This window comes from Trachypithecus francoisi, unplaced genomic scaffold (assembly GCF_009764315.1).
Source record: "Trachypithecus francoisi isolate TF-2019V2 unplaced genomic scaffold, Tfra_2.0 Lachesis_group5, whole genome shotgun sequence".
In the NCBI taxonomy this organism is placed as follows: Eukaryota; Metazoa; Chordata; class Mammalia; order Primates; family Cercopithecidae; genus Trachypithecus; species Trachypithecus francoisi.
In genome coordinates, this window is record NW_022681470.1 from 54,159,638 (window position 1) to 54,174,113 (window position 14,476).

At 39.7% G+C, this 14,476-nt stretch overlaps 1 protein-coding gene across 5 annotated transcripts in view; it reads left to right on the top strand.

Annotated features, from left to right (window-relative positions):
• CRB1 (crumbs cell polarity complex component 1) overlaps nt 1–13,272 on the top strand; it is a 281,276-nt gene extending 268,004 nt beyond the window's left edge. For all 5 annotated transcript variants that reach the window (XM_033196012.1, XM_033196013.1, XM_033196011.1 and 2 more), the window contains one exon: nt 12,455–13,272. In XM_033196012.1, coding sequence (XP_033051903.1) covers nt 12,455–12,670 — 216 coding nt within the window. In that variant the 3' untranslated portion in view covers nt 12,671–13,272. The remainder of the gene's footprint in view (nt 1–12,454) is intronic.
• The last annotated feature ends 1,204 nt before the right edge of the window (nt 13,273–14,476 follow it).

Here is a 14,476-nt window from a genome sequence, read left to right on the forward strand (position 1 = left end):
AACTAAATACTATTTCAATAAATCCTCATAATATGAAGGTTTCTATCTTTGCTGGTTGTCAGGTTGCTTGGTGTTTTAAGTTGCTTTGAGTCCATAGGTTTTAGAAATGTTCACTTGGGATCTGATCAGCCTCTCAGCTTCACAGGATCCATCTCTGTTTAGACATACCAAGTCTCAAACTATTTTGAAGAGAGAAGGCTGTGAAGTGAAAGGCTTCCCATTAAAGCATGATATGTGTCTTTCATCTTCCACTAGGCAGAGTTCGAAACTGAAAGTCTGATAATTTGATGTAAACTGACAGTGGCAATAGAAATGGCTACTTTTGAGATTATTTAAGAGAAGGTGCAAGGTATAGACATTCATCAATGAAACACTAAAAGAAAGGTTTTTATTTCTATGTTTGCTTTTTAAAATAAGAATAGAGTAAATGGCACAATAGATTATATAAACAAGGACTTCAATGACAAGCTGTCAAAGTTAAAATAATATATTTTACATGGGTGACTTGACGCCACACTTTATCACCTACACGAGGGGAAGCCAATTTGAGTCTGGTCAATAAAATACAACCTCCAAAGTTGGGACTGGGGCAAAGCTGACATAGTGTGGCAGAGTCTGGTGATTTGGCATCCACTTCTGCTGAGACACAGCAGGAGTTGGCACTGCTACCATCTGGGGTATGTCCGACATTTAAACCCTATTTGATTAATCAACACTTATGCAGGTTGAAGGGACGATGCATTGGCTCTGCTCTGAGGCAGTTCAGGCTCTAGTAATTTAATGCAGGTCTGAGGCATAAATGGGACTAGTGATTCAAAAGCTGGATTTACTGCAGTCTCACAACTGTTGAAAATTAAAGTACATGTGCTGCAAGTTAGGGTTACTAGGGTATCTCATTATAGGAGGCTATTTTTTTTCAGAGGTTGGAATCTTTACTGAATTACTGAGAGACTTATTCGAATGTAGGCTTGGACCAAATAATTTTCTGATAAATTGGTCATAAATCCTCAGTAAAATAAGCTTGGTGTTCTCAGCATATCTATTGGCTTTTTGATCATTTTTATGGCTTTCCTTTTGCTGGTCAAATTATCCTTATATGCTCCTAAAGCTCCTCTGACATGGATTAAGTCAACACAAACCAATAGACCTTCATTACTTTGGCAACTGGTTTTGATTTGGGGGCAATAAATATGATGACACAGACTAGATTACCTCTGCTGAAGGGATATGTGATAAGCCGTAGGGATGTCAGGGATCCTGCATTATTTTTTCTGCCTAATGTGAGAATGAATTAATAGGAGCTTTTAACCAGCTGAAGAAAGTTGGAAAGAAGAAAGAAATCTGAATGAAAAGAGAACCGAGGTACGGCTTATAGGTTAAGAGCAGTGACACCAGTCAATCATAAGAAAGTCCATGAACACCCACTGTGTGTCCAACACCATGCAAGGCACAGGCAGGCAGGATCAGGGCCAAATATGTGAGGAAACTAACATGTGATGTGATCCATATCTTAGTGTCTAGTAGAGGAGATAAGACCATCAATGACAGTAAGATTTATTGTGCAATAAAAGTGTAGAGAAAAGAGAAATAAGCAAGGCCTGGAATAGCCAAGGAAGGGGTAATGGAAGAAGCAAGATCTGCAAACATGGGGGTTGGAGAAACTATTTTCTTTATAAAAATTGTTTGTTAAATTATTACTTTTCCAACATTTTGCTTGGAAAAAAATGCAAACCTAAAGAGAATTGGAAAATAAAGTTACAACTAATGCCTGTAAATCTTTAACCCAGATTACCAACTTTTTAACATTTTGATACTTCTGCTTTATCTCTGTCCCTATACATGTCTTTTTTTTTTTTTTTTTTTTTGCTCAGTGATTAGAAAGTAGATTGCAGACGTCATGACACTTTACCACTAAGTATTTTAGTGTCTCTTAAGAAAGAGAACTTCCTTCTATAACCACAATGCTAATATCATATTCAAGAAATTTAACATCTTATATACTATCCATATTCAGACTTCCTAACTGTCCCAACAATGTCCTTTATAGATTTTTTAAATCCAGGATACAATCAATTGCATTTAGTCATCAGTTGGCATGTCTTTTTAGTATCTTTTTTACCTCAAACTGTCCCTTGCCCTTTTAATCCTTTTGCCACTGAATATTCTCTTGCTTCTGGAATTCTGTATAAAATCAATTGGCATATTTATCCCTTGTCTCCTAAAATTATTTAGTATGGCAGAAATGGGATATGAAGAAACTCCAATCTTTTTCTGCACTACAAAATGCAGGTTAGCAGAGGACCCAGCAAATGCATAAAAAGGGAACTGAAATAATGAAGCTACTATGTTTAGAATAAGTGATATAAGTCATCAGGCTAGGAAAGGACCAGCAGCGAGTACACATGAAATTGCTCCCTCCATTCTGGCCCTCCTGAAAGAGAGGAAATCAGGTTTCTTGACATGGTATCTAGATGGGTTACATGCCCAGTTTTGGTAAACACTTCCCTGGCACATGAGCTGTCTGCCACTTCCTATTCTATTTCTTCTCCATTTGTGGCTCTGCATAAGGAGTTACCCTTCTGTAAAGTTTTGCAGGCATGCAGGAAATGTCCCAGAACCACAGGCATGCTTTTTGTTTTCCTTAAAGCAATTGGATCATGGTGATTCCTTCAGCCTAAAACACACTTCTTTACCTCATTCTCCCAGCAACTTCCTTTGAGAAACTTAGAGATGCCATGAGGCACCTTCCTTTCTCCTTGTTTTTCCTTCATATTCACCTCTAAACTAACACCACCCATATGGAACTGTAATTGTTTATATAGCTGCCCCACCCCCAGGCACTACCACTAAATAGTGAATTATTTTAAAGATAATGGTTATGCCTTTTACTTCCATATCTCCAGGATCTAATATGCTGTCTGAAACTTTGAAGGCATTTGGTAATAATTTGTTGAGTAAGTAAATGAAAGTATGAATAAATGAACGAATGAATTTCACCACAAACAAACTTTCTGGGCTATACAGAACTCTTCTTATGACTGAGAAGAACTTAATAATGTGTTAAACAGGGCAATCAGCATTACAAGTGTGTGAGTCAATAACAATTGATCAGCCATTTGCGCAAAGCACTGCGTTTTATATTATTGGGAAGTTCCAAAGTAACAAATAGTCGTGCCTTAGAGTCCTTAAGGGAGGGATGGATTTGGCTTAACTCACATTAAACAGCAGCTACACATTCACGTGCATATGCTATGCCAGGCAGGCCTAGCTACAGCTCTTCTCAAAAAGGTGCTGGCCCTGGACATTGCTGTGTAAGAGTCACAGGTGAGTGGAGTCACATGGGCTTCCCTGGAGAGGCTTTGCAAAGTAGAGAAAGTTTGAATTGTCTTTTAAAAAGAGGAGAGGCATGATTGAATAAATGGCATGTTTCAGGATGGAGAAGTGATTTGGCAGGAGCAGGTGATTCCTGTTTGAAAAGTGGCAGGTAAATAGAGTTGCTCTGCTGGAACTCCCAGCACTAGCTAGGCTGCAACTGATGGTGACCCTCATGAGGAAATGGGGCTCATTAGTAAAGAGCCTCAATTTAAAAATTGTTGGGTGGGGTGGCGCACACCTGTAATCCCAGCACTTTGGGAAGCCAAGGTGGGTGAATTGCTTGAGCCCGGGAAGTCAAGGCTGCAGTGAGCCAAGATTGAGCCACTGCACTCCTGCCTGGGCGACAGAGTGAGACCCTGTCTCAAAATAAATAAACAAACAAAGAAATACAATTGAAATTAGCAATTTATATTTGATATGGATAGGTTTGATATAGTTCGTTCCCAGGGCTTCCTAGTCAGGTAAGTACGGTCATTGTTTTCTGTGGGGCTGGATAGAGGATGTAGATTCTGGAGGAAATAAGTGTATAGAGGATAGATGAATTACCTAGGGAGAAGACAGTTATGCCTTGGGCCAGGACTGTGACTGTGGGAATGCAGAAGAGAGAAATTTGAACAGAATGGTAGGGGAATTGGTTACAAATGGGTCTGGGAATAGAGTAATGAAGAGATGAAAAGGATATGCTTTGAAAACTACAAGTGTTTGCAGCTCATAGCGCTGAATGGGTTACACGCTCTGAATCTTTAGTTAGCAACCAATGTTTTCTAAAATGAAATAAAGAGAAGAAAAGAAAAAAAAAGGGAGAGAAGCATGAATGTCCACATAGCTTTTCTGAGACCAAAATAGGCCAAGCTAATGTCCAGTAGTTCACCTAACAGAAACAAAAAGAATAATTCGCATGTAGCAAATGATAGCTGGCTGTGGCTTATTTTTTACATTTTTTTTGTTTTTAATCCCCACTAACAGCTCCTGACTGTGTCACTTGATAACGTTTCCATTCTAGATAGGAGGGGGAGGAAAAGGTAAAAACAAACACATTGTTTGTTGATTTCACAAAAAGGAATAATGCTCAACTGTATTCATATCTGGTTGGCTCCTTGGTCATATTATCCCTCATCTGCCACACCAATTCCTGCCTCAGCACCTCGGAGATAGCACCTCCCCTTGCTACTTCCATTCCTCTGCTGGACACATGCTGAGGTTTTTATTAGCTTAAAATCCCAAGAGGCAGAAGCTCTGTGTTGATAGTCAATAGCTCATTGCATGCTGATGGACAAGCTCTAACTTTTAACTCTCTTCTGCCAAGTGGCAGTCTGCAATGTCTTTGTGGAACAGACGCTGTTCCAGGTGCCAGGGAAACAACTGGGAACAAGGAAGGCAAATATCTGCACCTGAATGGAGGTTCCATTACAGCAGAAGACAGACATAAACTCTATAGACTTCACCTGGTACTGAGTACTTGAGAGAATGAAAGCTGATTGCAATCAAAGAGGATGGTCAGGGAAGGTCTCCCGAAGAAGGTGACAGCAAATAGTAACACCTACCTAGTTGAGTTATTAGGAGAATTAAAGCGTCTTCTGTGTTAAAAACATCTGGCGAGCCACTGACACAGGGTCAGAAGAAATGGCTAGCCATTATCTTTCAACAATAAATTTACAAAGCATAATGAAATATCACTGAGGTTGAGCTGCTCGGATTTGGTTCTTGTATGAGACAAGGCGATAATTTTTATTCACAAGGCCATGTGCTCCAAAGAAAACAATGCTATCACTTATACCACCTGCTTATGGAGAGAAAAATATGAAAGCAATGTCCTCAAACTTCTAGCTGCATCTGTGCTTCTGCCTAAAATCTGGTATCCTAAGTAGGAGAGAAGTTGTGAATTATCAGGGCTTTTGCTTGATACTTATTTTCACGGATCCAATGCCTGTACTGGCTCCTGCCAGGGACTGTTTGGCTCAGCACTCTACTTCTAGCTAGCATTGTGATTACACAATTTGTTGAATGCAGGAATAAACTTGCCTATTTATGACCAATGTCACAGCACATGTCAAATCTCAGTGTCACTGGGGGCTTTCCCTAAAGGTCTACAAGAGGAAATATGTCATGCTTGAGTTAATGTTAAGAGGTTGATTGTTTAACCTGGAACTATAATTCCAAATATATATCCTTATGTTAAATCAGTTTTTTTTTTCTCATTTATCTCCAATGTATCCACAAGAAATTTCCACAGTAGCTGTTCTAGCCTCTTCCTTCCTATTGTAGCTATACCATTCCTTCTGGTATGGAAATCATATCAGAAGGTTGCCAGGAAGCATCTTCTAGGTTGTGGTTCCCTGGACGGTCCCATCTCAGCTCAGTTATTCCTCCCCTGGCTTTTTGATGACCCCCAATCAGCAGAGTTAAAAGAAATTGTAATCACGTGGTGAGAATTAATGAAAAAGCCTTTATATTGGATTCCTTCTTTTTCCAGCAAGGACTTCAAACCCTGCTAACTGCAGTCTTACAGCCCTTGGAGGGGGCCGTAGCTCACCATTGTTCTGTTCTCAGCAATCCCAGTGGGAGCTTATCTGTTTTCTGGGAGAAGCAGAGCAGCCAGATGAAGAGATGGGGCAGTGCCAAGGAGAAAATGATACTCAGCATGCAGTGCAGATCCCTCCCTCCCCTGTTCCCTGCTGTTGGTCTGCTGCTTAAAAGGAAAGGTGCCTGGTGGCTCTCTGATCGCCGTCCTTTCTTCACATTCCTAAGCCTTTTATTTGGCGAAAGGAGCATCTGGCTGGATAGCCTCCTCCTTATCCCAGGACACTTCCCGAGTCCTGTCTTTTGGCTTTTTAATACCTTATTTTCCCCTTATGACTGTAAAGTAGACAGTATATTTATGGTTGAAAATTGGCTGCTATAACAATATTAATTTTAAAAACAGAGTTTTGGCACATATTCAATATTACTATGGAAACAGCCGTTTCTAACAATTCACTGATAAGATATAGTTCAAGGACTGAGGTCTGTGTGGGAGGTTTTTATCATCCACCAAATTGATGATCTACTTGTCAAAATAGCAATTCACAAGAACTGCTCTTCAAAGTTGTATTCCTTTTTTAAAAAATTTAGAGGATGAGCATTCAAGAGATGTCTTTATTTTGCTTTATATATGTAGACGGAAGATAAATATTCTAACTGGCATGTTAAAGACACAATGTGTTTAAAGTAATTTTTCCATGAGTCACTAATTCTCTTAATTGCACATAATGGTCTTACTTGGTTATTTGATGTAACACTAAATACACACACAGACACAACTAGTTTCAGAAATGCACATATTGAAGCTGGAATGTAACCTGTAATCAGTTGGCACATTCAAACATTTTAACTTGCCATCTTAAACTGTCTCCACATATTTCTATGTAACTGATATACATACAATTGAATTCCAGGAAAGACTTGAAGTAATTCACTGCACTGTGGTGTTTTCCAGTTTTTAACCCCAAATATTGCCTCCATTTTTAACCACAAACATACTTCTGTTGGTTTTATAGAATGCAGAGATGAGAGAAAGGACCTCAGGGGGGTGATGGTGGCACCGTTAGTTCTTGAATTCCCTCACTTTAAGTCAAAGCTTTCATGTTTGCATCTCCATTCACTTGGAAATATGAGGTTACATTTTCCAAAAAATCCTGCAACGTTTCATGTTTTTTCAGGGCTCCTTCTGATATGTTTATTGTCTTCACGTTATTTCGAATGCTGTCATTGGCCCTAAATATCATGAAAGATAGGTCCTGATGCTGACAACAGAATTTGTCTCATTTCTTTTATTTCCATTCATTTTGTGTTTTCCAAATTAGATGAACTCTCAAGCAATTAGTAACAGTTGATTCTGATAGGCCCAGATTGCACACCCTTCTACCAGCACCACATCAGCACAGTAGAGTGATAACCCGAAGCGCCTCCTTGTTCACAAGTTCGGCCCTGAGTGGATGGTAGGAGTTCTGAAATCCAAACAGGATCAAGAAAATCAATCAGGGGAAGGTCACTCGGGGTAATAAACAAGAGCAACCACATGGATCAAAGTTCTCGTACTGTGTGTATGTCCTATGAGAAGCTCTTTATCCACTGAATACTATAATTCTCAGAACAATTCTAAGACATGGGAATTGTGGTCCCCGTTTAGTATACTTAGCCTACATATACTGTGGGAAAATGGTATACGAGTGGAGCTCTTAACCACTTCATTACACAGCCAGGAGTGGCAGAGGTAGGGCTGCATCCCAGGCCTTGAATTTTCTCTTTCATTATTATGACATTTCTGAGAGAAGTAAGAAAACAGCAAATATCGGCTAAGTATACTAAACAAGTAGCAAAACTAGATTCAAATCCCTTTCTGTCTGCTTAGCAAGTGCATGCTGTTTCTAGTTCCCCTTCAGAAGAAACAGGATGAAATTTCTTTTCTAGGATTAAAAGGAAAACACACATTAACGTAGGGTGCTAGGACATTCCAGCATACAATAATCAGGATGGAAGTTTCAAAATAGGTTTTGACAGTTTCATCATAGAATACCATGGCATAACCTTGCTTGGGTCCTATATAGGCCAGAACCCAGTTAATGTTTCAGAATAAATTCTCTTTGAGGAGAACAAATGAAATGTCTGTTTATTTTATTCTGCAGATATGGAGTTCAAAGTAATCACAGTTTAAATTAATCATATATACAATATACATGTTTAAAAAGTGGTTAATATGATAACTGACTACAGATAGCAGCATGTCATTTTTTAGGAAAGAAAAAACAATTTTACATGACATTTATAATTAATTTGAGGTATGTCTTTTCAGGAAAAGGTTATTCAAAAGCACAGTGTTAGAGCACAACCAATCCAAATAGGCCTGGCCTTAAATCTCATCCTGCACCTGGAGGCCTCCATAGTCAGTTCATGTGTCCCAGCAGTTTCAATTATCAAAAGATCCATCCTAGTGCCGTATATTTTAAGCACAGTTGAAGAATAGTGGAGCAAAAAAAAAAGCCTTTCAACCATGGGAATTTAAAAGCAAAGGGCCCTGAAGAGGCGATTTCAAAACCCTACTCATTCAGTTCACTCTAAAGCTTAATGACATGCCCTATTTGATACAGTTAGGGGAACTCTTTCATCAAAAACTTTATATGAGACTGGGAATTGCAATATTGGGTTTGTAGGTTTGCTCCCTTGGTCATACTGCAAGGTCCTGAAGGAATTCTAGTTTATCTTTTAAAAGCAAGTAGAATTAGGGATAATGATAAATGGTATACTAATGACTACTACTATGTTTATGTATTTGAGAACTTCCTATAGGCTGTGCTTTTTGTATTTTGCATTCTTTGTGTTTTATTTGGTCCCATCCTTTGAAATAGATATTAATATTCCATTTTATAGGTGATGAAAATGAGTTCCTAAGAGGTGAAATAACTTGCTGTGTTTGCACAAGTATTTGGCAGAGCCACGAATCAAACCCAGGTCTCTGCCTATAAAGACTGACCTCTTAACCACTTCATTACACAGCCAGGACTGGCAGAAGTGGGGCTGGATCCAGGCCTTGAATTTGCTCTTTTATTTTTATCACATTTTTTTATTTTTATTTTTATTTTTATTTTTATTTTTTTTTTTTGAGGCAGAGTCTCGCTCTGTTGCCTGGACTGGAGTGCAGTGGCCGGATCTCAGCTCACTGCAAGCTCCATCTCCCAAGTTTACGCCATTCTCCTGCCTCAGCCTCCCGAGTAGCTGGGACTACAGGCGCCGCCACCTCGCCCGGCTAGTTTTTGTATTTTTAGTAGAGGCGGGGTTTCACCGTGTTAGCCAGGATGGTCTCGATCTCCTGACCTCGTGATCCGCCCGTCTCGGCCTCCCAAAGTGCTGGGATTACAGGCTTGAGCCACCGCGCCCGGCCTTTTTATCACATTTTTAAGGACAGCAAAGCAACTGTAGATGAAGGACTTGGTTTCTCAGGAGTCCCAAAATATGTGAAACAGGTCAGCCCTCTGGTTCCACCTGAACTGGGGTACTAACAAGAACTCAGGACCCACCCCCATGAGTCCCTCTTCCTCTCCTGTTGCCGAGTAGCAGATGAGAGGATCTAGGTAGCCTCAGCTTACCCAGTGTAATCAATCTCAGGCTGAATGAGAAGAGAAGGGCCTGGAAAAGTTTAGAAAACGGAGACAAACCAAATGATTTTTCTCCTGTGTGCATGGGTGTGGACACTCCCAGCTCTCTCATCCAGAAGAACTGCCATTTCCTCCAACAGATGACATGATTTACCAGACAGATTAAGATGAAATCAACATCTAAGAGCAAGAGTGTGCATTTTCTAAAGATCACTGGATAGTACTAAGGTGTTTTGCTGGTCAGATTTCATCTGCCCTTCTGTGTCCCAGCCTTTTGACCTTTCAAGCCCAACTCTATGGTTCTGTTCCTCTTTCCCAGGCCAGAGTTATCTTTATTGATAAAACATATAATTATTTACAAAAGCATGGCCACACAGGATGGATGGAGAGCTTGCCCTCTAGTTGACATAAACTATTTTTCTAAAAAACTACTGAACTCTCTGAAATTCTACATTCTTTACTTCAAAAGCTCCAATCATTGGAGGATGAAAAGTTGCCATAACCCAGAATTTTTGACAGTAATGTGAAGGGGAGATGGAGTCGTAAATGTGTTTCTGATGATCTAATAGTACTATATTCTTAAATGTCTCCAAGGCACCTAAGACCAGCTTTTCCCAACCTGACCTCATATTCTTCCTACACAAACCTCATGTGAACCCAGTTTTTCCTCATGTGAACCCAGTTACAATGATTGACATCCCAATCCACCTGCTCATCTAATGTGGTATCACCAGCCATCTTCATCCTTCCTCTCTTCCCCACTACCCCACACAGTCTGACACGGAGTGATGCTGAGTATACCTCAGAAATCTCTCTCAACCATTCTTTCCCTTCAATTCTCACTCCTTTGCTAAATTTAGACCTAGCTAATCTCTTATCATGACGAATAAGATAAACTAACTGCTCTGCCTCCAGTTTCTTCCCCACCTACACTATCTCCCATCCTCCACCCTGTTACCAGATCTTATCCTGTTGTGCTTTTGCTTAAATATCTTCAGTGGCTCCTCACTGACTACAGGAAAAAGTCTGAGTTCAGTGTGACATTCACATTTCTTGACAAGATCCTTCTACTTTACAGTATTTTCTCTCCCCAACTCTTTTCATCCTTTCCCAATTCAAACATACACATTCATGGTCAATGTCTTTGGTCACACTGGGTTTCTTACTGTTTCCCTAAATTCTGAGGACTTTTGTATCTTCTTGCCTTTTATGTTTTGTTTTTGTTCTTGTTCTTGTTTGGAGACAGAGTTTGGCTCTGTCACCCAGGGTGGAGTGCAGTGGCATGATGTCTGCTACATCAACCTCCGCCTCTCAGGTTCAAGCGATTCTTCTGCCTCAGCCTCTCAAGTAGTTGGGATTACAGGCACCCACCACCATGCCCTGCTAATGTTTGTATTTTTAGTAGAGATGGGGTTTCACCGTGTTGATCAGGCTGGTCTCGAACTCCTGACCCCAGGTGATCTGCCCGCCTCAGTTTCCCAAAGTGTTGGGATTACAGGTGTGAGCCACCGAGAGTGTCTCATTAAAGTGGAATTTCCTCCTTGGAGTACTTGAGCATCCACTAATCCTTCAAAGGACAATCATGTCTCATTCCAATCTTGCTCCACCTATGCCCCAAGACAATTCATCACACCATCATAACACCTATCTGTAATGTATTATGGTTGTGTGTGTGTGTGTGTGTGTGTGTGTGTGTCTCCCACTTCTCCTATTTCCAGAATTTGAGCTCCAGATTCCAAACTTGTAATTGTCTTGGTATTTTCATTTCCTTGCTCAGTGAATGCTCATAGTAAATGGTCAAAAAGTATTGCTGAATGAATGCACAAACTAATGAACCACATTTGAGCGAGGCTTATTGTGAGTAGATCCCAGACAATGCTATGAAGATATTAGAATATTATATTAATTATATAATAATTTAAACCAAGACACAGGGAACAAAAAACAGAGACTAAGGATAGAAAAGATATTTAAACTCTCTAGGATGTTAAACAGATTTCATTTGTAGTAGATTGGTTTGGTAACGTGGGATGAGTCCTAGAGAAAGCTAAATGAGAAGGTAAAAGAGTTTTCTCCCTGACAGAAATACGTCTTTGAAAAAATCAGTTTAAAAATTCAAACAGTAATTGCTTTCTGTCTTTAATATTTCTATGCAACTCAGTCCCAGTTTCATGTTACCCATTGTTAAACTGATAGAATTCGGGTTTGCTCAAAAGTGTTTTGCAAACACCTCGGGATTAACATTAATCAAACCACTGTGTAAAAATACCAACTTTGAAAGCCCAGGATCCAGCTCCCTTTGACAGGGCTCTACTTGCCGCTTTCTGTTGCTAGATGCTTGGAGTCAGCGTTAAGCGCATGCGCCTTTACAACCGTTCAATTGCCATGTCGAATCCGAATCAGTGATTCCTGTGGAAACCTCTGGGCGAAACCAGCGTGTCACAGTCCCTCCTCTGTCTCAAGAATTTTTCCCACAAGACCCAACTAATTTAATTTCTTTCCTTTCCCCAAACAACAAAATGAAACAAAACTGTAAAACAACCATTTCTTCAGTCCCAAATCAGAACTTTTGGCAAGGGAGGAAAGAGATCATGAGTAATACGTGGCTATAGATCTAGAATCATTTTACAAATATAAATGTGGGCTCATCTTTTGCCTTTGTTGCTACGTGAATGATCTCAGTCAGTGAGATTAAGAGACTGAGCAAATACAGTAGATATTTCATGCCAAATTTTCTGTCTGTAGACTTTAGATGCTAGATATATGATCACTTGCAAATGATTTGAGAATAAGAAAATCTGACTTTCTTTTAATACCTTGGTCTTTTTACAGTACTGAGTGGTACCAGCTTGCTCTGGTTGGTCTTCATTCCTGGGTAGTTCCATTGTCCTGAATATTTATTTGCCTTTGCTGTAGAATGCGCATCCCAATGATTTCAATCTTTCCAGTTGGCAGATGACTTGATCTCGGACATTTTCACCGCTATTGGCTCAGTGACCCTCGCCTTGTTACTAATCCTCTTGCTGGCCATTGTTGCTTCTGTTGTCACCTCCAACAAAAGGGCAACTCAGGGAACCTACAGCCCCAGCCGTCAGGAGAAGGAGGGCTCCCGAGTGGAAATGTGGAACTTGATGCCACCCCCTGCGATGGAGAGACTGATTTAGGAGCATTCTGTCCCTTCGAGATGGGGATCCACACACTGTGAATGTGATGACTGTACTTCAGGGGTCTCTGACATACCTGACGATGTTAATCTGCAACCGGGATTACACTGGAACCACAGGAATGATTCCTTTGGCCACCTTAAAGACTTTCACAGTGGTTCCACTCGACACCATTGTTTTATTATGTTATATCACCCAATCGCGAAAAAAGTCTGTGCCAGTAATTTCAGCCTTATAATTAGCAAAAACATCTTCCAGAGAATAAAGTCTTCTGAGCAAAGCTCCAGTGTCTATCACTGAAATTCTTTCCTCTTTTCAACCTGGGGACAACTTTTAGTTTTCATTTTAGGTTTCTGTTCTTTCTGTAGTTTCTGCGTAAACATATGGCAGTTTAGTTTCTGCCATATGTTTACAAAGAAACTACAATAAAAAATTGGCTACATTTCTCACTTCTCCTAGCATGTGGTCAAAGGTGATTGTTATATACCAGCGATGGGATACTTCTGTATACTTTTGTCCTTCATTCACGGATTCAGAGAAAGCCATGGGAATGACCTGTGGTTCAAAAAAGTGACCCAATGGCAACAAATAAAAATCGAAATCTGATTGTTCTCCTTTCTGAGTACTTTTTGCATTTTTGTGACATTACGTGTGACAAAAGTAACCTCTTAGGAACATTTGAAGAACCTGCTTATGAATCAGATCTTTTAACTAAATCATCTCAAGTTGGTTACATTTTAAAATTATTACTCTTTGGAAAGGGTTGGTTAAGTCAACACACTTCCTAGATAGAAATCAAAATAGGAGGAAAACTCACATTCTCAAGTTCGAAAAATCAAGTTCTTTTCTTCCAACTGCTTTTAGGTAAATCAGGACCAAACAGTGACATTGTCTAAAGGTAAGAACTCCAAAGTTAAATGTGTGCACTTTAAGGAGAATGTGTATAAGACTATGGAGTGTTTGGAGAAAATGCTGGGGCTTCTATTTTTATATTTTTTTCTACAAAGCATCTGGTTATATTTTTATATGTGCTTTGAAATATTTGAAACATGCTATTGTTGTAGAATATAAATAAAATTTAAGAATAGATGCCTATATATTCTGGGTATATACTCAACATGTCTAATGACATGAATTTTTAAATCTGGTCTAGAAGAATCCATCCATCTCAACTACTCAAGGATATCATTACAGCAAGTTCCCTTCTCTTTTACATCATCCGTTTTCCCATTGTCCTGGGGCATCCCTATTAGCACCAAACATGCTGTCATATTTCCTATCATAAAAAAGTTCTCTCCTATGGCCCTCATCTCCCTCCAGTAACCACCCCATTCCTCAACCCCTCTTTTCAGCAAAACGTCTACAAAGGAGTTTTCTGTATTTTCGGTTTCCCTTTCTTTTTCTCTCATCCTCTCTTGAACTTAAACTAATTTGGCTTTTCTCATCACCGCTCCATGATCTCCACATGGTCAAACACAATGTCCAGTCCTCAGTCCTCAGCTTACCTGACCTCTCTGAAGCATTTGAAAGAATTGTCACTCCTCTTGAAATATTTTCCACACAATGGGACACCATTTCATCTTGATTTTCTTCTTACCCCACTGTCCATCCCCTCTCCATCTCTTTTGATAGTTTCTCCTCATTTCCTTAAACTCTGCTTTATTTTTTACCAGGCTGTTTATCACCACCTGAGAGGTTGTGTATTTTGTTGTTGTTGCTGTTCTCAATTTTCTCTATCTAGAATTTAGGTTATATGAGGATAAGAACTATTTTTTTTTACTCCAGTATCTCTCACCTAGAACAGGC